The following is a 25,759-nucleotide window of genomic DNA, read 5'->3' as shown; positions in this document are numbered from 1 at the left end:
TTCCCAATGCCTTCAACATTTTGGAACCATTATGAACTATTTAAATTTCCAGGGTTGACTAATAGGGCCTGATTTATTAAAGCTCCCAAGGCTGGAGAGGATACTTTCATCAGTAAAGCTAGGTGATCCAGCAAACCTGGAATGGATTTCCTTAATGTAATTTGCTATTTCTTGATGAAAGTGTATCCTTTCCAGCCTTGGAGAGCTTTAATAAATTCAGGTCAAAGTCCAGGAGACACAATTGCAAATAAAAATAAAATGTGTTAACCAATGTAAATCTGTGCTAATTTTTTTTATTTAATGCAATGTGGTTACCGCTTTTAGAATTCCCATCTACAGAGAATATACAATAGGTGGTTTGGAATTTTGAGGAATATATGAAAATATAAAATATAAAAGACGACAAGAAAGAAAGGAACAACAGGAAAACCAGTCCATCACTAAGGCTGAAATAACATACATTGTCTGTTATCCCTGATGAAGGGTGCACTGTTTTTAAACCCTGAAGTATGTTGGCTTTTTCCTTTTCTTTCTACTTCTTGGATTCACTCTCTTTGGGCTCTAATTGGCACCCCAATAAGTCACCTCATATCCTGACTGTTACCAATTCATACATTCATTGAAAAACCACATACCTAAAGCAACACACTTACATTGGAAATAACCTAAAATTCAGTGTTTCCCATGTGCAACAGAAAAACCAAATTGTTTTTTGAAACAAAATCCCTCAGAACTTAGAACTTTATTTGAACATAGGGAAATCTACACTAAGTCTCTTTGAAAGTACCCCTAATTTCTTCTGGTATATCACATCACCTGGCTTGTATTTCTAAATTTCCTATATCCCCTGAGGAAGCCGTGTGCGAAACGCATTGGAAAACTAGGATTTACCAAAACAATTCAACCACACTGACGATATCCTTTGTTTTATTGTCTCTATGGACATATTTGATACTGGACTGATGTACTTAAAAGTTCAAGTTCAGAGATTGTCAAGACTTTGTATAGAGCAATATGTTAAATAAATGTGTATTGTGTATTTTTTCCCTGTTTGAAATATTATTGTGTGCTACAAACCAAAAAAACCCATTTCTGTACTGAAATTTGTAGAAAGAAAAAGCTTGACGGTGTGCACTTGGCGAAAATACGTTACGGTTTCTTTTTAACTCTTTGTGCACTGATTCTTCTTTTCTAACGTGTTATTAGCAGATCATCCACAAAGTCCCAGTTTGGAGCCAGCCATGATTCAGACAAAATTAGAAGTACGGTTGCTGGTGTCACCAGCTGAGTTGTCGTTCCCTGCTAGAGAACTGAACCAACAAACTGTGACGCTTGTCATTGGGTTGGGGCGCTAATCAGACCTGAAAGCCCTTCGAACAAAGCTGATGAGTCCCGACCCCCACCACTCAAAGCTGTTAATTACCTTTCACAGGTGCAAGATGAAATGTCAGAATAGAGCGGTGCTGGTGGTCAGATATGCACCTCCTGTACGCTAAAATGAAGAACAGCTGGAAAATATAAAATGCCGCAAATACGAAATCACAACAACGATGAGTCAATTGGTTCTAACAGGTGCATCCTTAACACAATCTACTCTTGTGATGCAAAGATTAGTAAAGATGCCCGCAAGAGGAACTAAACTTAAATATGCCTAAAATAAAAAAAAAATCCACTTACCTTCAATCCCGCCGTGCAGACAATCGGTCCGGAGGTGTCTTTCATCAGGTCCCGCGTCATCCTGGTATCAGTCTCCAGGTCGGCGTGCCAGGCGCTGCCACCTATACCACTTCTTCTGGGTTCCTTTTCCTACGTCACCCGACCCAGACGCGAGATTGGGTGATGTAGGTTGGAAAAAAAAAAAATCGAACGCACTGCACATGTGTGAGACCTGCAAATGTTTCTCTTTTTACGAAAAGGCTGCACAAACCCAAGATGTTCAGGCATGAACAGAAGGAGCACCCAGGAGCCTCCCGGGAGGTGTGACGTAGGTATCCTGGGAGGCTTTGCACCTGGACGATCGAGAACTTTAAAAAACAAACAAACAGAATTTCTACCTTACATAAAAGGGTTGTCTACCCTTATATGTAAAGTGAACTTTCTGAGTTTAGGTACACTTTAATGTATGTTTGCTCCTCCCCAACTTCATTGGACTTCCAGCACTAAGGAGCAATACTTCTAGGTATGGAGGAACATGTGACTTACTACTGGTGATTGGCCACCGTACACTCATAGAGAAATTAGGACACAGCACAGCATAAGCTTCACTGCACAAACTATTTACACATAATTATACACATGGTCTTTTCTCCTTGCTTCACTCCCATTGGCTGAACAAAGTGAAAAGGGGGAGAAGGAAAGGTGAGACTTTCAGAGAGCGCTTGTTAAAGTGACCCTGTTAGCATAAAAAAATACAACTGATGGCACTTTGTATTGGAAACTGCAAAATGGGCAGCATGTTGGCTCAGAGGTTAGCACGGTGGCCTTTGCAGTGCTGGGTCCCAGGTTCAAATCTTGGCCAGGACACAATCTGAATGGAGTTTGCAGGTTCTCCCCGTGTCTGCGTGGGTTTCCTCCGGGTACTCTGGATTCCTCCCACATTCCAAAAACATGCAGTTAGGTTAATTGGCTTCTCTTCAAAATTAACCTTAGACTTTATTAATGACATATGACTATGGTGGGGACATAAGATTGTGAGCTCCTTTGAGGGACAGCTAGTGACGTGACTATGTAAAGCTCTATATATTATGTTAGCACTATATAAATACTGTAAAATAAAAATAATACTTACAGTATCAGGTTTATCCCACTGACCCCTATGTCACTATTGTGTCCAATAATAAAGTCATTCAGCAGCCAAAGCCATGGAGCCCAGGAGGATGCATGATATCTGACACACTCAGAAGTTTCAAAAAGTAGTGGTACTTCAGTGTAATAAAGCAAAAATTTAACACATTGCCCATTGAAGTTACTAGGTAGCTTCTTTTAGAAGGTGCTAATAGATAATTTGTTTTAATATGCTGACTTTGAGAAAACAGGATCACAATAAGTTCCAAACTTCATGCAATAACTCATAGAAGACCTGCAATTGATTTACAAGGTGTTACTCAAAAGTAATATCCACAATTATAATCATACAATGCTACAACTGGGAATTCCCTGCTTGTCATAGCTCACTATAGTGTTACTTTTATGTGCACAACTTAGTTACCCATGTCACACTTTTGCATTAAATTTAAGGTGATTCATTCAGGTTTAGGCTCCTAGAAATCCCTCATGCAGTTTGCCGACATTAGATCTGTAAAATATGACGAGAAGAATATTCTCTTGCCTCACAGTGGACAAAAGAGTGGAAGGGGAGCAAAAGAAAGGATGGGATAAACTGCTGGAGGGGTCAGCATGGGAAAAGCACATGTTTAGGGGTCTGTGATAAAGTATGTAAACATACCAATAGGGGTTTCTGTGGGAGTCATTTGGTCAGTGCTATTTACCTATTATGATTACATGATTATTATGTATAGCTACATAGTAGGGCAGGTTGAAAAAAGACATAAGTCCATCAAGTGCAAAGCCTAGGGAAGTAGAGATATCTCAGATATAAAACCTACAAACATAGATGGAACAGAGGAATGCAAAAAAAAAAAAAAAACCATTTGCACACATTTCGCTCCAACATGGAAAGAAAATATTTCCTTCCTGATTCCATTAGGCAATCAGATGTTCCCTGGATCAACAGTCTCTGTTATCTTTAAAACTTTAATCCCCAGTTATAATCTATAGTAGTTGCTCAAACTACTTCCTGAGGGAGCCGATTCCACATTTTCACAGACCTTACAGTGAAGAATCCCTTCCTTATCTGGAGCTTAAACATCTTTTCCTCCAGACGCAAAGAGCGCATCCTTGTGCTTTGTAATGATCCTAAAGTGAATAATGGGGAAGAGAGTTCTTTATATGGACCATTTATATTATTGTATGTATACAATCTTTAATTCACAAATAAAAATTTAGGGGCACATGCATCAAAACATGCTAAATCAAAGACTGAGCAACATATTTATTATCTTTATGCTAATATTACAATAGGATATATGTTTCCTATTGGTGATGGGCAATGGGAATTTTCTCATCTCTATTTTGCAGCATAGCAGTTGTAAGAAAGATACCAGATAATACTTGCATAGAGCATTATCTGCTGGACGCAACTAGTAAATATGCAGCATTTTTTATTAAATGCATAAAAACAAACAATTTACCTAAGAACTGATGTCCTGAGGAATGAGAAGTACAATGTTCTTTATAGGAATAAATGCCCTTCATTCACATCTTGGAAGGCTTGGAGCTACTTATATGTGAAGGTGAATGAAGATCGATCAATATACAGAAGATAAGCATAAAAAACATAGGCTGGCAATGCATGCTGGAAATTGTGGTTTCCCAAAAGACAGCAGTGCCAAGTCTTTCCAAGCGTGACAGTGCTGGAAATTATGACAGATAGACAATACACAGGAATCATAAAACCTTTCAGAACATATGAAAGGTCCAAAATGGAAAAATAATGAGGCCTGAGAGTAGAGCCAGGTCCCCTCACCTTCCATTTATCAATCCCAATTCCTGGTGATTAGAATGTTGTTAACATTGGGTTAGCTGCAGAGGAAGATTAATATGATTCCACAGAGCATTCTGTAGCCGTCCTCACCTCGTATCGGCTGGTGATCTTTCTGCCCGCACTTTATCTAACAGTACAGACTTTACAGAAAACTGGACATAAGTAAACAACATGCTGCTAAATGCAACTTCTTCTTCCTTTGGGAAAGAGCTTCTTAATTTTTGGTGATCAATCTTCTGACAGTTGTGGATACGGCAAGCTAAGTGTACAATTTTTACTTATAATTTTTATCTAAAAATGAGAGTTGGTAAAACTCCCAGAGACATAAAAGGAGAGCTTTGGCAGAATCATTACTTTCTGCTTGTTCTGCAAAGCATTCTATTGTATTTAGTTTATTAGATGAAGCACAGTGGCTCAGTGGCTCAGTGGTTAGCACTCTGGCCTTTGTAGCGCTAGGTCCCAGGTTTGAATCTCGATCTGTATGGAGTTTGCAGGTTCTCCCTGTGTCTGTGTGGGTTTCCTCCGGGTACTCTGGTTTCCTCCCACATTCCAAAAACATGCAGTTAGGTTAATTGGCTTCTCCCAAAATTGACCTTAGACTGCAGTAATGACATATGACTATGGGGGACATTGGATTGTGAGCTCCTTCGAGGGACAGATAGTGACATGACTATGGACTTTACATAGCGCCAACATATTACGCAGCACTGTACAAACACTGTGTAATAATAATAATAAGAGAAACTAAGGATCCAAAGAGGAACTTACAACAAACATGCTGCATTACCTGATGCTTGAGATCTTCACATGCCATTGGATTACCTCTGTACTATATGGCTAACTTCTCTCCAACCACCTCTGCTCACCTTCACGGTCATTACAAAGACATGTGATAGTAGGAGACTTTCCCAATAAATTCTCCATCATCTGAGATAAAACATATTTAGGTGATACAGTGACAACTACATTATGATTTTGTGGGAGGGAAAAGTTAGCCACAAGAATCCCCAAAAGAGATAAGAACCTTGCAGAGGATACAAAGCACTGATTTCCTGTTAAAACATTTCAAGGTGTTCTTCTGTATAATAAGAATATGTAATTCCAGACACAATACAATCACAATAATAATATAGAAAGCTAGAACACATACAACACAAAAGAAAAAGGCTACAGGGCCTAAATAACGAATAAAAACTGGGAGAACTTTTCTTTGTGATCCTTTTTTATATTATTTGGTATAATCTCACCTAATACCCCACTAGATAAAAGCAGAAAAGTTAATGTGAGGATAGAAGAACTGCCTTAATCACATATAAAAAGGCACAAACTTTGCATTTGTTAATATATTAGTAAATTCTTTTTAGCAATAAAAGCAATAAATAACAAATATGTCAATGGTGCCCAACAGGTGGATCGCAAAGCCAACGTTTGAAAGGCAGGGCTCCGCAATCTTCTAAATGAACTCTATCGCGTACAGGAGTTATAAAGTCCAAGTTTTTATTGTTGATAGATCATTTTGACCTGGTCCTTTTTAAAAGCGTCTCGCAAAAAGGTTGAGCACCCTTGAATTATGTTGTTGCAACAAATGTAATAAGTTTATGTGGATGCCTCTTATCAGTAGTGAAGCAGTAAGTACTACATCCCTATATACCAGAAAAAGATATTTCAGTTTTCAATTTAGGGGCAAAGAGAAGCTCCTCACAAAGGGACAAAACAGTGGGATTTTAAAGGTACAAAGCAAATAAGATAAAAACACAATGATTTTATTTACAAATATAAGAAAAGAGATTTTTTACAAACAATCTCATAAAATTACATTTGAAGCCAAATAGGTCCCTAAACATGTTAGTACCACCATTACGCCTCATTCACTAGTTGATAATGGAGGTATATGTTTGTTATTATCACCCCAAACAAAGGGGAGGATTAAACGTTCCCCAGCTTACATACAAGTTGATGAAAGGTGCAACTCCATGTGTTTCGCAAATCTGGTCTGCTTCCTCCGGATTTCTTTTATACGATGATGGAATGACAGCAGTGGTGGTAGTATAAATATTGGGCCGACAAGGGGAATATACCAAGGCAAAACACTTCAACACAAACAATTGTGTCACTTGGGTGTTATGAACATTAAGAATATTATTATACAGGATTTATTTAGCGCCAACATATTACGCAGCACTGTACATTAAATAGGGGTTGCAAATGACAGACCGTGACACAGGAGGATGAGAGGACCCTGTCCGGAAGAGCTTACAATCTAGGAGGTGGGGGGAATTAACACACAATAGCAGGGGAGATAAGATGTTAAGAACTCCCAGGTGAGCCTCTTAAGGTTGGATGTAAAGATACAAGTTTGCACTGGGAGGAAGATAACAATCTCCACCTCCAATGATAGCCCAAGATTGTTGCAACAAATGGCAAATTCCAGCAATTTCAAGCAATTTGCACTGCAAAATAATGAAGTTATGTATTCATTCAAATATTATAAAATGTGTTGCAGATCATGTAAGTACCTGAATTGGGGGTATCAGCGTCTTGTAATTCCCTATACAGCAGCAATAACACTGAATGGGGAAGAATCAGAACTGTGAGCTAATTTGGGTGTAGAGGCACTAAGAAAAACATGCTGATAAAAAAGAAGGCAGAGAGAAAATGTATCGGTCTTCTGCTGTCATAAGTTGGGGGCAGGAAGGTGATGAGGTGGTATTGCTTAAATGCAATAGTAAAACTATATGTCACCATCCACGTCGTTAAGCAAGACCATGCTGCCTGGCTCAACTGCTTATTAGATATTAAAAGTAGATTTGGACTAATTTCTTGGTGAATGTTCAGTACCAGAACAAAAATAAAGCCATTTCCTGGATGAAAGCCTGAAACCGAAGGCACACTTGAACATTGATTTTAAGAGGAGGCCTCTAAAGCCTTCATTAAACTGATCTGATATATACCTGACATTTGTGGTATCAGTTGCAATGGGAAGTCTGTAATCTCCTCCAGTGGTAATGGGTTTATTAGAAACCTATTTCAGTGGTAATAAAAACCCCCTCAAGACTTGACGTTCTTCTTGAGCGTGAACACATTAACAGTTATGCTCAGGAGTGAGCCTTCAAGATTTGGCTTCCCTGGATTTAAGGCAATTTTCAAAGCTGTAGCTAAGAATCAACTGCACATCAGTAATACCATTTTATTAGTTCTTACTGTAAACCTGTTACAATTCCAGGCAATAATCACAGGTTATTTTCAGTGAAAACTTCATGGCAAAACAATCCACAGGTTCAGAGATAGACGACTGAAGTTGTAGCAAATATTCATGTAAAGCTTTTTTTACTTTCCAAGCCACCTTATTGGGGATTGATTATAATTATTGATCTTATTCATTGATGAATAGTCGGGGGTTTCCTGTAGTCTGATCATACAGAGCTACCTACTTTGGACAGCTATTAATATACCAATGGGAAAAGAAGCATTGGAGGTCCAGCCCAAGGCATTTCTTTTCTTGTGTACAAATGGCTAATTAAAGCCATTTCTGTTGGAGGGCAAGCAAAAATGCACACTAGGTATGTACCTAGGGGCAAGAACACAGGCAGCAACTGCCTAAAAACGACCTTTGAATTTGTCTGTGCTGGCCAGGGCTCCACCCGACACTTGCTGTAATTTCCATATTCTGAACTAACCTTCTGAGGATTCTCCTTCCTTTTTCCAGGCTTGGGAGAGGATACTCCCTTAGGTGCAGAACAGAAAACGAAGGTCCTTACCTTAATTCGATCAGTAGCAAATTCCAAGTAATAGGGTATAATATTGTCCTGTTGGGACAGGACCTCAGAAAATCTTCACAGTTTTTTCCCCTCAGTATCCAACCTATGCTGGCATTGTGGGCAAGAACGTAGCAGTATGCTACACATATTCTGGTCATGCCCTCTGCTCCGTCTTTTCTGGGACCAAGATATCCTATGCAAAAAAACACCGCACACCACATGCCGGCAGGTCCAGGATTTTTATTACTGCACCATAATACCCTATTGGTAAAAGCATATAAAGGTTCCATTCTCAGATATCTCATTATAGCTGCAAACTCTTACATCACAATATGTTGGAAACCTACTTAAGCACGGACAGAGGGTCTATGGCGAAAAGTTAACATCATTATGTTATTGGGAGACATCACAGTGAGTGCGCAGGGTACTTCTTTAATATAAAGGGCAGTTTGATGTATTACAGAGAAACTCCAGGGTTTAAGTGCCACCTGGACCCTATCCCCTCTTGAGATGTATGATGATACGTGTCCTCAAAGAGCTGAGCTCAGTTATTTCAAAGCCATTATTTCTAATTTTTAGAGACTCTTTAGTCACTGGCAAGGTACCGATGGATTGGCGTAAGGCCAAGTGGTTCCTATCTTCAAACAGGGGGTAAAGTCATTACCAGGTAACTACAGACCCGTTAGTTTAACGTCCATAGTTGGAAAGGTCTTAGAGAGTTTGATAAAGAGACACATAGAGGAGTTTCTGCTAGAAAATAATATTATAAGCGATAGCCAGCATGGCTTCAAGAAAGACCGAAGTTGTCAAACAAATTTACTCTCTTTCTATGAGGAAGTAAGTAAACAGGTAGACAGTGGAGTTAAGTTAGGGTCTAAGGTTTAGAAAAGTCAATCTGTAAATGGATAGAGAACTGGCTTAAAGATCGCATCCAGAGAGTTGTAATTAATGATTCATACTCTGAATGGTCCAAGGTTATTAGTGGTGTACCCCAGGGTTCAGTGTTGGGACCTTTACTGTTTATCATCTTCATAAATTATATAAAGGGATTAAAAATACCATTTCTGTGTTTGCAGATGACACCAAACTATATAACAGAATAAAGTCCATACAGGATGTCTATAATCTACAAGCAGACCTGGATGTACTGTTTGATTGGACAGCCAAGTGGCAAATTACATTTAATATAGATAAATGTAAAGTTATGCACTTGGGGTCCAATAACATGCATGCTTCATACTGTCTAGGAGGAATACATTTGGGGGAGTCAGAAATGGAAAAGCATCTGGGGGTTCTGGTAGATCATAGACTGCAGAGATGGAGACATAATCCTGCCCCTGTACAAAGTATTGGTCAGACCACATCTGGAATATGCAGTCCAGTTTTGGGCACTAGTTCACAAAAAGGACATTGTGGAATAGGAGAGAGTGCAGAGAAGGGCAACTAAATTATTAAAAGGAATGGATGAGCTCATTACAGATCATTACAAAGAACAAGGGGGCACTCTTCGTGTCTGGAGGAAAAGAAGTTTAATCTCCAGATAAGGAAGGGATTCTTCACTGTAAGGTCTGTGAAAATGTGGAATCGGCTCCCTCAGGAAGTAGTTCCAGCAACTACTATAGATTGCTTTAGGAAAAAGCTTGATGATTTCTAGAAGCACAGAATATAACTGGGTACTAAGGCTTTAAAGTAAAGATAACAGAGACTGCTGATCCAGGGAACATCTGATTGCCTCATGGAATCAGGAAGGAATTTTCTTTCCCCTGTTGAAGCAAATTGTACCAGGGTTTTTTTTGCCTTCCTCTGGACCAACCATGTCTTATAGGGTTTTATATCTGAGATATGTTTATTTCCCTAGTGGTTGAACATGATGGATTTATGTCTTTTATCAACCTACTATGTAAGTATGTAACTATGATGGCTGTCGATATAGGATATCTCTGCCTTACTGTACGTGCAACCCATAAAGACTCATACGCTCTTTTCAACCCATAACAGGGACTGTATTCAAGCTTTTTCCTTTTTTTTTTTCGTTATTTATGATGTGGTTTTTGTTCCCATAAGATGATAATGGACTTTGGGTCGGATTTATTAAAATTCTCCAAGGCTGGAGAGAATACACGTTCATCAGTGATCCAGGTAAACCTGAAAAGGATTTGGTCCAGAATTGAAAACATTTGCTAGCAAATGACTTTGAAGAAATCCATTCCAGGTTTTGCTGGATTACCCAGCTTCACTGATAAAAGTGTATCCTCTCCTGATTAATAAATCAGGCCCATTGATGTCAACCCCCTGATCTTATTGTATGTATACCTATGTGTATTCTATACTTGAAAACCCTGAAAGAATCCTATAAAAATCACAGGGGCAGCTTTTACCAGTAAAATTATTGTGCACACATTTTTTTCTTCCAATACCAGTGGAAATACCCACGTAAGGGTCATGTGCACATTGTCACAATTATTCTGAACCATATTAGGGACCGAAACACCAAATCATTTTAAATGAAATGCGTGTAATCCTAGCACAGGCATATTATTCAGGGTGCTAAAATCCATCAATGATTAATATCCAGCCCTGGTTCTGCTAAAGAGCTCAGTGATTTCAATTTGACACCATTGTATATGTCTACTTCTCAAGAAGTTGCCCAAAACTTCCATCCTGCTGGAGCTCTTTTCTTGCAGATTTGCTATGCTATCTCACAGAATTAAAATCATCTAGAATGATAAAATAATAGAAGGGCAGCACTGCCAAATCTTTTCTGTGCAATTGTCCCAAATATGGCGGGTGGTCAGGTCACCTAACAAGCTCCTAATTATCCTGCATTCTCCACCACTGCCTCTGTATAAGTACATTATCTCAGTAGAAGAAGGTTATTCCATTGTTCTAAGGTTTTCAGGCCTTTAGCCCGGGTCCCCCAGCTAAGAGCAGACTTCTTAGAGGAAAACTGCAGATAAAATGACTTTGTGAAAGATTGTGAAATCAGTGTTATTATGTAGTTATTATCTGGAAGATGAAGGGAAATTACAGGTCTGAGTGGTACAGCTATCATCTGCCTGGGATAAATGTTCTATATATGAAAAAACAAAATGTGAATTGCATTTAGAGCTTTACACATCAGAATAATATCAGAAACTTAACAGTAGTGAACGTATTTGAGTCAGATATTGGAGTGAAGAGATCTGGTGTTATGACCAGACAGGCAGTCTAGCTATACTTTGCCCCTGCAAACACACTAAGCCTGATTTATTAAAGCTCTCCAAGAGACTGGAGAGGATACACTTTCATCAGTGAACGTGGGTGATCCAGCAAACCAGGGATGGATTTTCTTCTGCAAGCAAATGTTTTGAATCCTGGACCAGATCAATTCCAGTTTTGCTGGAACATCCAGCTTCACTGATGAAAATGTATCCTCCCAAGCCTTGAAGAACTTTAATAAATCAAGGCCACTGAATCAAACGGTGCTCCAAGGCCCTATGAACCAAAATAAGCCCAAATAAAGTCTATATCCAGACAATACCATTTTTAATATTGGGTTGGGATTTTTTTATAATTTGTTTCAGAACTTTTAGAGTTGTGCCCAGGGCTTAGTCTTTTTTGCAGCAATTCCCTATACTTTCGATGTGGAAGTGTTCATAAAGGGATCACCTACCCCCCGACACTGGCATGTCCTAAGATCAATTAGTGCAGGTTAGGCAACCAGCTGTCAATCACAAGCTTGTAGAGCTGCCTGTTGACAAATTATCTCTGAGCAATGCAAAAGCAAAAAACAAAAATTTCCAATCAAGTGGTTAAGTAGAAAAGAAACAAACTTATTGTCAGGGGGCAGAAGCCTAGACATTACACCACAAATCTATTTAATATTTTGATGAGTGCATACCAGCAATATTCGGTTTACATGCCACTGGTAACACTGCCCCTTATTTCCCTTTTGTCCATAGCTGTAATTTGGCACTGCAATTAAATATTATGCATAGGAAAGCCAAATATAACCCCAGGCTGCCAACCCTTTAGGACAAGTGAGAGACTGATTAATATCTACAAAACCAATTAGCTTCTATATGCCGAGCATCACAGTGATATTGTGATCTGCTCCCTGTTCTGTGAGAAATACAGAGCCAAACCAGGACTTGTTAAACCAAGAGATAAATGTCAAATGCTTACACTAGAAATCAGTAATAAAGTTTGCAGCACATTTCGGAAAAACACATTTAGATGTTTTACTGATAAGGAACATAAAAATATTATGCAGTCACATTGGTTTTCCTAGTATTGAAACACACATTTGTGACATCTTGCATGCTTGGTAAGCTTTCATCATGGGAAAAAAAAGCCTGTATCTGTTTATTAAAAAGAATAACACATCACAGAAAATGCAGCCTATTAACAAGAGAACGGTGACATCAATGAGAATGCTGCCTATCCATTCACAAGAGATTGGTGACATCAGTGAGAATGTAGCCTATCCATTTACAAGAAATCGGTGACATCAATGAAAATGCAACCTACTCATTTGCTAGAAACTCCTGACGTCTTTGGGATGGGACATCAGCTTATGAATTCACCAAAGATCCATAACATCGCTGAAAATGTAGCCTGTGTATTCACTAGAGTCCATTCTGGTGATATCACTAAGAATGCAGGCAATTTTCTAGTGCTTAAAATCTAATAATTAAAGACAATTGACATCGCTATCAATATAACCAAATATATTACCCAATATATATATATATATATTTGGGAGATTTTAATGGCATATCTATAATCAACATATTAATTTTCATTAAAAAAAAACACATTTTATTGATAATAACACATACATGATTTTTATCTATTGGATATCAACAACAATTTCTGTAGAACAAGCTCTGCTCCTAGAACAAATGCGCCAAAACTCAATGCATTTCACGGGTTATCTACTACCAATTTATCAGGAGATAAAAGAGTGTAGTCCATATAGAGAACTCTCTTCCCCATTATTCACTTTGAGATCATTACAAAGAACAAGGGGGCGCTCTCTGCCTCTGGAGGAAAAGATGTTTAATATCCGGATAAGGAAGGGATTCTTCACTGTAAGGTCTGTGAAAATGTGGAATCACACATCGGGATATGTTTATTTCCATAGTGGTTGAACTTGATGGACTTATGTATTTTTTCAACCTAACCTACTATGTAACTATGTATCATGCTGATAAAATGTAATACTAGATTCATTGAAGATGTCATTAATTGTAAGTATGTAATACATCTTTGTGGATTGTTGAAGTTTTTAATATTTTATTTACAGATATTTTACTATAGATTGTACAAGCATAATATGCTCTGTTACTATTATTATTACATAGTATTTATATAGCACCAACATATTACGCAGCACTGTACAAAGTCCATAGTGATGTCACTAGCTGTTGCACAAAGGGCTCACAATCTAATGTCCCTACCATAGTCATATGTCATTAACAAAGTCTGGGGGAAAGCCAATTAACCTAACTGCATGATTTTTGGGATGTGGGAGAAAACCGGGGTACCAGGAGGAAACCCAAGCAGACACGGAGAGAACCTCCAAACTCCATGCAGATAGTGTCCTGGCTGAGATTTGATCCTGGGACCTAATGCTGCAAAGTCCAGAGTGCTAACCTCCCACCATGCTGCCTAGTACCGTTATCCATTATTCCTGATGAAGTGGTAGTTGACAACCCACGAAACGCTTGGAGTTTTGGCGCACTTGCTCTAAGAAAATATACACACACACACATATATATATATATATATATATATATATATATATATATATAGTTTTTTTTAAAGGGATAATAAAACATTGAAGTGACCCATGTGCTAAGTGTACAAAGGCCAAATCCAAATGATTACCCTTGTTTGACTTTCATGTGAACACAAATTGAATTACTTGGCCTGTTACTAATTGTTGGCCTGTTACAGTTGTACGGGAAGAACAGAGATGTGACATCTGTACCAAAATTTACCATTCTTTCTAAATGCCAATACAAAGGCAAATAGTTGAATCAGATTCAAATGATGGGTTTACTATAGCACAAACAACAGGGAAATCCCACGGCAAGAGTGACACCCTTGTTACAGCCTTGTGGGAAGGTTAGTAAAGTACTCAAACATATGTAAAAAAAAAAAAAAAAAAAAATAAAATAAAATAAAAAGAATAATTAATGCCAGAATAGAGTTAGTGATTCTTTTTATAATTTGCTTGTAAAATATCTTTCTAAATTGCGTCATTTGTCTATATTATGCACACAGGAAAGCCATGGTCAATGCATGTATTCTCGGTCACCCAGCTTGAACTATTCCTGCTACAGGTGTCTATTTAAATTTGAGGCTTTGGTGGGGAGCAGGAGCTTTGTTACATAAGTAGATTATCACTGTAGCAAACATTTTTTACAGCCATATCAACCTTTTCAATATAAATATAAAATTGGACATTTCTCTGCATAATGATAATTATGTTGAAGGTGTGTCGGAAGCCATTTTTACAAATGAACGCTTTGTACATGAAAGCCATAATTAAGAGAATGATATCTCCAGATAAATTTAGAAACAACGTGACAATAAATCTGCCCTCCAGCTTTCTTTTCAGACTTGAACAATTGTAAAAACTGCTCTTCTGTACTGAAATTACCTATCCTGATCTCACTGTATACTGTAAGTATAGATATATAGAGTATTTCAAGCAAATAAATACGCATATCAAAATGTATAAAAAATATATAAAGTCTGTTCCAAAATGCATCAAATAATTAAGATTAGACATCCAACAGATGTATTCCAATGAACATGTACAACCAAAGAAAAGTAAGATTAATCACTCACCAGAAATAAACTACTGAGAAATAAATCATGTCAGCGGAGACTTTCCTCTATTGATGTATGGTGAACATGGAGTGTGCCTTGCTCAATAAGAGGTGTGATTAAAGAAGTTTTTAGGAAGTGGTGTTATAGAAAAGTTTTTAGGAAGTGGTGTTATGGAAAAGTTTTTAGGAAGTGGTGTTATGGAAAAGTTTTTAGGAAGTGGTGTTATGGAAAAGTTTTTAGGAAGTGGTGTTATGGAAAAATTTTCAGAAAGTGGTGTTATAGAAAAGTTTTTAGGAAGTGGTGTTATGGAAAACTTTTTAGGAAGTGGTGTTATAGAAAAGTTTTTAGGAAGTGGTGTTATAGAAAAGTTTTTAGGAAGTGGTGTTATGGAAAAGTCCGCACCCTGGGTGCAGAAATGTCTACAAACCTTAATTTGGCAAGTGATAGGCTTGCTGTTGTTGTTCCGGATCTGAAGTGTATAATAACAAAATCTAATTTCAAAACAATTACAACTCAGCTAAGTGACTTTAGATCTCTAGAGACACTTGTAATTTTCCAGTGTATGCACCGTTTAATCTTCATTTAAACCTTGACTGAACCCTGGCTGCTGTAACACAGCAAGCACACAATCATACAGAACCTGAACTTACCATATTTCCCAAACAAGAACTGTAGAAGCAGAGCGTCCGGATTTTCCTCAATCGTCCACACCACCTATAAACCCACCCCTGGTATGGAAGGAGGGCATATTATGTTCCATCACCACATTGGCACTTACAAACTGGACTTCACCTGGCAGCAATTGAGCATACAGAACACTGTGCATTCAATAAAGGGCCTGAGGTTAGCAAAGTTAGTAAAACCTGAATACTGGAAGATCAATACCTTAATGTTACCCCCTGTGCCAGCTACACTTTTATTGGTTTCATAGGACTTCCTATTCAAAGGCATAGACGAGCTGTTGAAATACATAATGTATATGTGAGAAGCAAAATAAAATACAGTTTATTATACAGCAATATTTCAGACAAAGTACCCCAGCTTTGACTTATGCTAGTCCAAAATGTCATTGTATATAGTGGATTGCCTTTATTCAGTGTAACAAGATTGGAATTGGAAGTCACAACCATGGAGGTTACCAGCAGAAATTAAATATCTATAATATTTATCATGTTTGAATGTCAATTATTTTCTGCTATTTGTAATGAGGAACACTTATGGTGTTGTGTTCGTCTGTGGGGGCTATAAAATGTTATAATTAAACATTGTGCACAGAAAAGCCAAATTCAAACCCTGTGTACCCTCTAGGAAAAGCATGAGATCATTAAACCAATTAGCTTCTACGTGTGGTGCATTAAAGTAATATTAGTAGTATGAAGCTACTGAGATCCAGTAAGATAAGAACACAGTTAAACAGCACCACTGGGAACTATGCAAAGATAAACACAATAAGCTTGCTAAAAGGTGACATCAGTATTAAATGCAGGTACAAAAGCGGTTTTTAATTAAGTGTTTAACCTCTGACCTGACCTCAGGGTTCACAATGATAACACAGCCAGTCATTTCACTAAAGACTGACATTGACTTGTCATGGCTTGGTTCTAACTAGATATTGTATACACTCCACAGTATTAGCAGTTTCTGCTGCAGAGGTACATTGGGGTCAATAGCAGCCAAACTTTCACTTTATCTTGTTATTTTCAGCTGGAATTCTGATATAAATACAAAATAGTCCATAACATTGAATTTAACTTATTAATTTATTCATTCTGATATCTACATTTAAAAATTGCATTTCCTGAAAGAGTTTGCACTTCTCGGATTTGTCATCACAGGCATTCAGGTAAACACAGTAAGCTCTTTTCCAAACAAATCAAATGTATGCAGGTCACTGGCCCCCTGAGATTGTGACATAGACCAAAGGTAGAGGGGCAGCAAACAGCACAGCAGCAGAAGCCAGAGGAGCAAAACAGAGAACAGACAACATGAGGTAGGTGGATTGCTATGATCTGTAATGAGATAAATGCAAGGGTTGTGAGGCTGACCACAAAAGTACATTCACTACATCAGCTATTCATTTTATTGAAGCCATCGGATTTGTATGCAAGCCAGATCAGCATAAGAAGAAGAGCAATGGTAGTCCTTTAGTAGAATTTTTCTCTCTACAGGTTCCCTTTATAATAAAAAAAATTTAGTGCACAATATATACCAATCTGACTAGGATTCCACAGCTATTCTACGTGTTGGCTTGGCATCTAACTGGATACATTTCTAATCTGTACAAATCCAGCCATGTCAGATCACAGACAGCTAGCTACCTCTCCTGGTGGTAATAGAAATATTCTGACTTCCTAGAACTCTATGCTCACCTCTGCCATTTGCAAAGTTAGTAATATGCCCATGCTTAGAAAAGTGATGTGCTCATGCTTATGGAGGTGACGTGCTCAGGCTTAGGAAGGTGATGTGCTCAGGCTTAGGAAGGTGATGTGCTCAGGCTTAGGAAGGTGATGTGCTCATGCTTAGGGTGGTGATGTGCTCATGCATAGGGTGGTGATGTGCTCATGCTTCATTTCCACACCTTGCTTTATTAGTATTGTTAAATCAAGGTCAGAAGGTTTACTTGACCAGAGATTCTGTATGTCTCACAATAGGGCACCACACACCACACAGAAATGCATGGCGGTGCCCAATGTGGGTAGCGGCTCACTACAAGGCAGGTACATTGCTTTAGTGCGTTGGAGTACCATTTAGATTTAATGGTGTTGCAATACACTAACAAGCCAATCGTGTGGTACTTTGTGTGTTTCTCAAAGTCAGCCTTGAAATACACTTATAGTTTAACTAATTGCATACTTAGCAATGTTAATTTAAATGTGAAGTAGTAACGAGAAGTAGCTGAAGAATTTGTAACCAGATCAGCTACAGTTATAAAGCTTATCATACAAAATTACAACTTTTGTTCTTGCTGATGAAGCCAACTCCAGCCTTTAGAGCTTTGCCAATCCTCCACACAATTCAGTAATTAACACTTCGAATAGCCCTACCAAGGTACACATATAGGATTAATCAGTTGAGTTAAATAAATGACTCAGGATGGGGTCAGATGGGGCAACGTAGGGAAAGGCACTACAGCAGTAAATAGATAAAGCTAACTAATACATGTAATTAATTCCTTTATTATTGGTGATTTGTGTATACCTGCCTGCATCCAATTTTAAACCAAATTGCAGATCTCTGTAATTTCAGAAGTTAAGGAACATGTAACTACAGTACTTACACATAACGGAATTTTTTAAAACAGTTTATGTACTATATAATGTGGAATTTGTCCTGTACTGTGTTCATATTTGTATCACTTCCTTCCCCTCCTCCTAAATAGAATAACATTTCTCTTAAATATCTTTGTTTTGTAGATTCTTGCATCATATAATTGTCGGTATCATAATCCTCCCACATGCATACTGCCTACTTTTATCTGGACTGCATGGAAGAATTGCTTCTCCAGGGTTTCCAAAGCCATACCCCAATGAACAGACTCTAACCTGGAACATCCAAGTCCCTGAAGGACATCGGGTCAAACTCTACTTTACCCATTTCAACCTGGAGCTGTCTTACCTTTGTGAATATGACTATGTCAAGGTACAAACTCGAGAATACTAGTGTAATTGGCTCTGCAAGAAAAATGTTAAGGTATCAGTGTATGACACACAAGGGAGCTATACTATACAAATATAAACCAGTTGCTGAAGGTCAGGACATGGTTTGTACTTGTTCCTATTAGGGAAAGCTTTAGCAAATTTAGCATTTGTTATGCTCAATAGACTTGGGTGCCTTTGTATTGCATTTGTTTTAAGTGTTACTTTGTATTGGTTATTGTGCCTGCGAGTCATGAAAGAGCTAGGTGGGACATCCAAAAACATCACTGACACCAAACACATCTGCAACATAACAGAAGCCCTATACAAAGGTGCTGGGACTTACCAATGGCCTAAAGGGGATAGTCCCGTTTTAAACACCTTCTTCTATTTTATTGGAATGCCCAGTAGTTCTATAATATATATTACTATAGTTTATTAAACTGGACTGTAAAGTTTGCATGAGAAAAGATTTTGCTGTAAATGATTACACAGGGCAGTGGAAACAGAGTACTCTAAGGGTAAGTAAAAAACTGACAGATTATCTTGAAACTAATTTGGAAAACAGGGCTGAAGGACACTTTGCCAGTTGCCTGCATCACTGCACTGGTTCTTAGAGAACCAGCATTTGCACATTTGGTCCCATTGGTTTTATATTGGATTGGTGCAGTTCAGCGGCGTGAAGAATCAGTAACCACACCACAACCTCACCACCAATCTGAACATCTGAGATTAAACGTAGCAAGACTAAAGGATTTTTTATTGTAAGATGTCAGGGTGTTCAATTTGGTAACATCCACTCCTAAGGCCCATAAAGATGCTGAACCATTGGCTTGAAACCATTGTCAAAGATCCGATGATCACTATAAAGATACAAGCCTAATGCCAAGCAGTGTGTTCAGCTTTATGGAGGGGAAATGGGGCAATTTGGAGGTGCCCTGCTGCAGAAATATTAATAGTGGCCATTAGGGGTGGGTGTTTAGTTAAACCACTGGGGAAATAAACATACTAGAAACCAACATTTCGCACATTAGTGGTCGGCGGACCACTGGTGGTCCGCAAAAACCTTTTTGTGGTCCACCGCTCTGGCCAGTGCTTCAAAATTGAAACCTAACAATTTTTGATTAATCCAATAATAGACTGTACATTAAGAAAATTATACATTATAACTAATTGGAGTAATTGTCAGGTAGCAGGACAACAGAATAGTTAGAATAGTTGACTAGGTGTGAAATTTACTGGGCAGGGATACATTAATCTATTATCCACGGTAGTCAAACCACTCATAAGATGTTATGTATATTGAAAGCTTTGTTCCAGCTGTAATAACAATTATGTTTATCTTAAATAAAAGATAAATTGTAAGACATAAATTCCTCTGGAATTAAGATGTGTATACTGGATGTATTTTCTTGGGTGAAGGTTTGGGGCCAATGCTGGATTTTGGTATTAAATGCAAAACCTTCTTTCAATTTAAAGAGCTAATGTAAGATTTCTAAGAAATAATTGCAAACAAAAAAATGGGGGAATTATTTAAAACATTTTTACATGCAATATTGTTATTATTATTGCACAAATTGGAATAAAGTTAGGGTTTGTATTTAACCTCCCCGGTCTTCTATCCTGGAAAATACAGAGCAACTTATAGTCTACTCATAATTTTGCTTGCTCTGCATTCCCCAGGAATCCTTCATGTAGGACAGTGATGTCCTAATCAGGAATGTGCCAACAGAGCTTGTAGAACTTCAGGCTACACATAGAAGTCTTGATCTCCACCCACACCTTCCTCAAATCCCCCCGAAGCTCTTGTCCCATCGACCTTTCTGACCGGGTAGAAAAATCCCCCCCTAGCCGCTCTCTTTCATTCCACCAATGACCTTCTAATGACTTCTTCACTTATAACCCCATCACACGCACGGCTCCAAGACTTTTCTAGCGCTGCCCCGACTCTCTGGAATGGTCTTCCTTGTCCTATTTGGCTTGCTCCTATTTTCTACACATTTAAAAGAGCACGGAAAACCCATCTTGTCAAACTTACCTACCCGTCTTCTTCTGTCTCTTAAACCCTCACTACTCACCCACCATTCAATATCCCCTCCTATTGTGTGATACTTCCTCCACCTCTTAGATTGTAAGCTTGTCCAGGCAGGGTCCAGGGATTGTTGTATCTGTCTTGCAACCCCTATTTATTGTACAACGCTGCGTAATATGGTGGCGCTATAAATATTTTTTATTATTTTTATTAACAATAATATTATTATTGCTAAATGCTTTTTCAGAGTCAATGCCCTCAGAGGGCAGCCATCCAGGTGGAACCTTCAGAGGAAGTTAAGAAATGGAAGCCCCATAATTTCTCAGTGCTCATCTTTGTGCTCTCTTAAAAAAACTATAAAATGTGTTTACTATAAAACATTATTGATATTTTTGTATTTTTCCCCATATATCTATCACTGACTATCATATATTCTCACAGCTCACCTCCAAAGCGAAGGAAGTGGCACACTTTTGCGGTAAGGAGTCTACGGACACAGAGAAAGCTCCTGGAGACGCGGCCTTTTACTCCCTAGATAATAAGATGACTGTAACTTTCCGAAGTGATTACTCCAATGAGAAGGAATTCACTGGCTTTGAAGCTTTCTATGTAGCTGAAGGTAAGCTGGTTTAAACCCATGTCAGGATAGCACAAGCTAAGGTGCAGATAATAAGTTATATTTATAGGGACTCTAAACTTTACAAAAAAAGCCTTTTTTGTATATTTAACACAGAAAAGGAAGCTACTTCTTACTTAGAACCAACATAACTACAAATGTACTGATGTGGTTTATATCAAATTGTATATACGGTAGTCCCCGGGTTACATACGAGATAGGGACTGTAGGTTTGTTCTTAAGTTGAATTGGTATGCAAGTTGGAACATGTACATTATTTTAATAAATGCAATAAGGACAGATGTTTGTCTCAACATATTTTTAGGCAGCGTGGTGTCAGTCGCTGTATAAAATCCTCAATGTGAGTTATTCACAAAGCAAAAAAAAAAACAAAACTTTATGGAGCCTAGACATTAACTTCTGGAGAAAGCTGTGCTTTGATATGCAAAAAGAAACAACTGGAGAGTTTGTCTTGGTCATTAGGAGACACAAGAGGCTGCAGAAAAAGCTCAGTCCCCTAAGATCACCTAGAACCTTAGCTGTGTATCAAAAGATTTCTTCTGCAAGCCATGCAAAACGCCCCCCTTTCCCATATCAAGCCTCCGTTATGCACACGAGTAAGCAGGGGAGCCCCATTCATATCTAGGAGGCGTTCATATGTTGGATGTCCTTAACCCGGGAACTACCTGTACAGACAAAACTTTTGTTTGGTGGGAGCATGTTAGAGTTAGATCTTCTGTCGAGTTGTTCTTGGTGTGTCCCCTAAATTCACAATCCTGATTTATCCTGGTGACCATTGTCCCCAAGACAGAAAGTGATAGGATATCCGAAATATATCCCATAAATGATCTAACACATGTAAATGCACTACTAATGGTTTACTTAACAATAGTAAATTGTTATATCTTCATCCAGATATAAATGAATGCGAAAAACAGAATGAAGATGACGAGGACACGTGTGACCACCACTGTCACAATTACATCGGTGGATATTATTGCAGCTGCCGACCTGGCTTCACTCTACACACGGACAAGAAAACATGTATAAGTAGGTTTACAAGCTTAGAACATATTATTCTTCTTTAGCACCATAACTGCAATATTCTGACATAAAGTCCTGCAGTAAAGCAAACCATGCACTGAGCAGGGAAAATGCTAGCAAGTGTACAAGTGTATATTATTGTATGTGCACCTGAAATACAAGCAGCGTTGTCAGCCCTGCTCATTTCTTCATTGCTGGGCTATAGAACTGCTCTCCTTTATGTTCTGGAGATAGGAAGATGTTCAGACATTTATTAGTACAGTAGGGAGTAGCTTGGAGCTTGATGGCAACGCTGCTTGGAATTTTAACACAGCAGAAGTAGCATTTCCACTTACTACAAGGAGTTAGGAGATTTCTGGATTTCTAACAAATCCAGTGTTTTTTTTTTTAGGTCTATTTAGCTCTTTTCAAAAGAAACATTGCCTGAAACATTCCCTGGTGGATTTCCTTCCAGGTCCACTTGCTTTAATGGCAGTAATTTAATAACAACCAGAGAATGTCAGATTTGCTGCATTATAAATAGACCCCTTGGAGTGTTTTTTTAGAGAGAAACATGAAAAACAGCGTATGTACTACTATTCTTTTAACTTTGCCCAGACACATAATGGTTCAAAACTACTATATTGCATCCTGTAAAGACTAAAATCATGAACTTGAAAGACTGGGGCTACATTTCAATACAAGCACAGATAGGCTTAGGAATTACTTGCTAAAGGAGATATTGATGGGGGACGATGCAAGAGACTGTAAATGAAGATTAAATGCCTTTCTCAACAGAAATGACATTTCCAGCTGCAATTAATAGAATTCATCAGCAGAGTAATTGACATAGGGAATTAAGATGTTGATGGGGTCAAGAGGGAATCTGTTATCCCCATTCCGAAGATAAATTGGTAGATGCCTGACAGCACCAATACTGTTCAGATAATTCCACCCTTACTTTGATTGAATGTTTAGGTTTTGCTCAAAACATGATCTCTCTGGATTATAGGAAGAGCAGATCTCTACCTGCGGCAGAGGAAACAAATTCAAATGTAACTGTGAGGGTTAAAAAAGGAAGACATTAAAATCCAGATAATAATAATTTAGAACACTGTCACTTAGCCTATACATAAAAAGTAAAGGTGACAGCATCCAAACATTGACCAAATACCCCTTACCCCCACAGACATTTATTATTATATATCCAGACACCCATTACAGAATCCCCCTACAATATTAAGTGGTGTCAGAGCATAGATAGGAGGAGAACATCATGGCATCCCACTCTATATTGGGGTAATAACTTCAGGTTATTAGTCATTTAGATCAGCAGTCGACAATCTTTCAGACCTCATAGAACACTAAATTCATAATTTTAAATCCTGCAGACCATTATTATAAATTTTTTAATAAAGATAAATACATTTGTATAATAATGATCTACCCAATGGTGCCTGACAAGGACTGTGGCGGCTCTGATTCATTGATCAGCTCATGGCTAAGTGAAGTATTACTATTATCATTAGTTGCATTATCTTCGGTATTACTAAAGAAATGTAAAATATTAGTTAGCTTTTTTTCACTCATTATGGGTTTATTGCATTCGAATCTAAGACCAAACAAGGAAATTATAATTATCAAAGTCAAACTATTTGATGCCATTAAATATACCAGTTAAAGAAAATACACAGTTAAGGTCATACTTACCTAAAAGAGCACCTGAGAAATAAATAAAATAAAACAATCGGAGGAGAATCAGTATTGGCGGAGCGGGGTGACTGTTGTAATGGCGGAAACAATACTGAAGCGTACGGCTCGGCAATGGTCGCCTCATACAACCTAATACTACACTGACGTCACGCGGCGTCTCACTTGTTTTTATGTCTCTAGTACAGTTTGTATATTTAGTGAATTTAAAGGCGAAAATTGTCGTTCAAAATATAGGAATTTATTAGAAAATTATTTTTGTTTTATTATCAATAAATCATAAAAATTGCAAATAATGTCCAGATTTTTCTGTGGACCACAAAACTTTTCTCATGGACCACTGGTTGGCGACCGCTCAATTCAAGAAGTGCACTCCCAGAATAGGAAACCCCCCTCCATAAGAAAGGGTTCTGGTAATGCCGGCTGGATAAGTATGCATGCCTTGAAGTTCTGTAAGACAAGCTGTAAAAGAAGTGAAACAAGCAATCCCTAAACTTTCTAGCTGCTTGTCCTGTAATTTAATATTGAAGACCTTTACAAAATTCACAACAAATGCTTTCAAATTGGTTTCCAATAGTTCTTAATGTCTAGAAATACAACCTGCATGTTCACAATAGAGAGTTGACAGGCTTTCTGGATTCTGTTCAACATATAAAGAGCTAAGATTTTATCTCCTCCATTTTATACTAAAAGAACAATTTTTTCATAATGCTTATAGCTTAGTGTTTATAGGTAAATGTATATCTGTTCATAAGTATTTTCATTGCTTGTTGCAGAATAAGAAAAAACCTTTAGCATGCATATTCTGGGCACAGAATCACACATTGCTGTACAATCTCCTTTGGGTCTACAACAATGTGGTGGAAGGTACCATTAGAAACAAAGGTAATGAATCATAAGGGTAGGCCCTCTTGTACATAATAACCTTAATACAATTTCACATGAACTGAATATTTATTTTAATTTGTAGGGCGAGATTTACTAAAAAGATTATACATTTTCTTTAACAAAGCAATGCACATTGTGCAATGTGTAGAAACCCTTTAACCAACCAATTACCCTCCATTCTTGTACCTGCTCTATTGTCATAGAGATTTGATTGGTCATTCAATGTTACTGCAGCTGGCACATTGCGCTTTGCTACAGGAATAAGCCGGAATATGCTATGAGAAAATTCAAACACAATATTTTTGTTTTTTATAGAAGAGTAAAACCTCCTCGAGCAGGAAGTCAGTGCAGAAGCTTCATAGGCTGCAGTTGAGAACAATCACATCCGGAAACCCACAACTTGCAGTCATTCCACCTTTTCCTTATCCATGTATAATAAAAACAGAATTCTGGTTCCATCAGATTGCAGCTTGGTGTATTTAATGGGTTTTGGGAATAGTTTGTAAACCTGCTTTGCTGTGTAAGGGTAATGGGCACAGTCGTTCCCATGCATAAGTAGAACAGCGCCATTTTGTTCAATATATGTAAGAATGCAGTCTATAGATATACTAGGTAAACATGACATTAAAAGATTTTTTTTTAAGAGAAAACCTGTTCTGAAAAAAAAAAGGT

At 38.0% G+C, this 25,759-nt stretch overlaps 1 protein-coding gene across 2 annotated transcripts in view; it reads left to right on the top strand.

The window, feature by feature from the left end:
- The first annotated feature begins 17,039 nt into the window (after positions 1 to 17,039).
- MASP2 (MBL associated serine protease 2) overlaps positions 17,040 to 25,759 on the top strand; it is a 28,363-nt gene continuing 19,643 nt past the window's right edge. The window contains exons 1-5 of one of the 2 annotated variants that reach the window (XM_072426961.1): positions 17,041 to 17,173; positions 18,597 to 18,822; positions 21,292 to 21,469; positions 22,382 to 22,516; positions 25,403 to 25,548. In XM_072426961.1, the coding sequence (XP_072283062.1) occupies positions 17,169 to 17,173; positions 18,597 to 18,822; positions 21,292 to 21,469; positions 22,382 to 22,516; positions 25,403 to 25,410 (552 nt within the window). In that variant the 5' untranslated portion in view covers positions 17,041 to 17,168 and the 3' untranslated portion in view covers positions 25,411 to 25,548. Of the gene's footprint in view, positions 17,174 to 18,596; positions 18,823 to 21,291; positions 21,470 to 22,381; positions 22,517 to 25,402; positions 25,549 to 25,759 lie in introns of those variants that run through there. The other variant, XM_072426959.1, reaches the window with a different exon arrangement.

This window comes from Pyxicephalus adspersus, chromosome 11 (assembly GCF_032062135.1).
Source record: "Pyxicephalus adspersus chromosome 11, UCB_Pads_2.0, whole genome shotgun sequence".
Classification (NCBI taxonomy): Eukaryota; Metazoa; Chordata; class Amphibia; order Anura; family Pyxicephalidae; genus Pyxicephalus; species Pyxicephalus adspersus.
The sequence above is the reverse complement of the archived record's forward strand: the minus strand, read 5'-3'. Positions and strand labels throughout refer to the sequence as shown.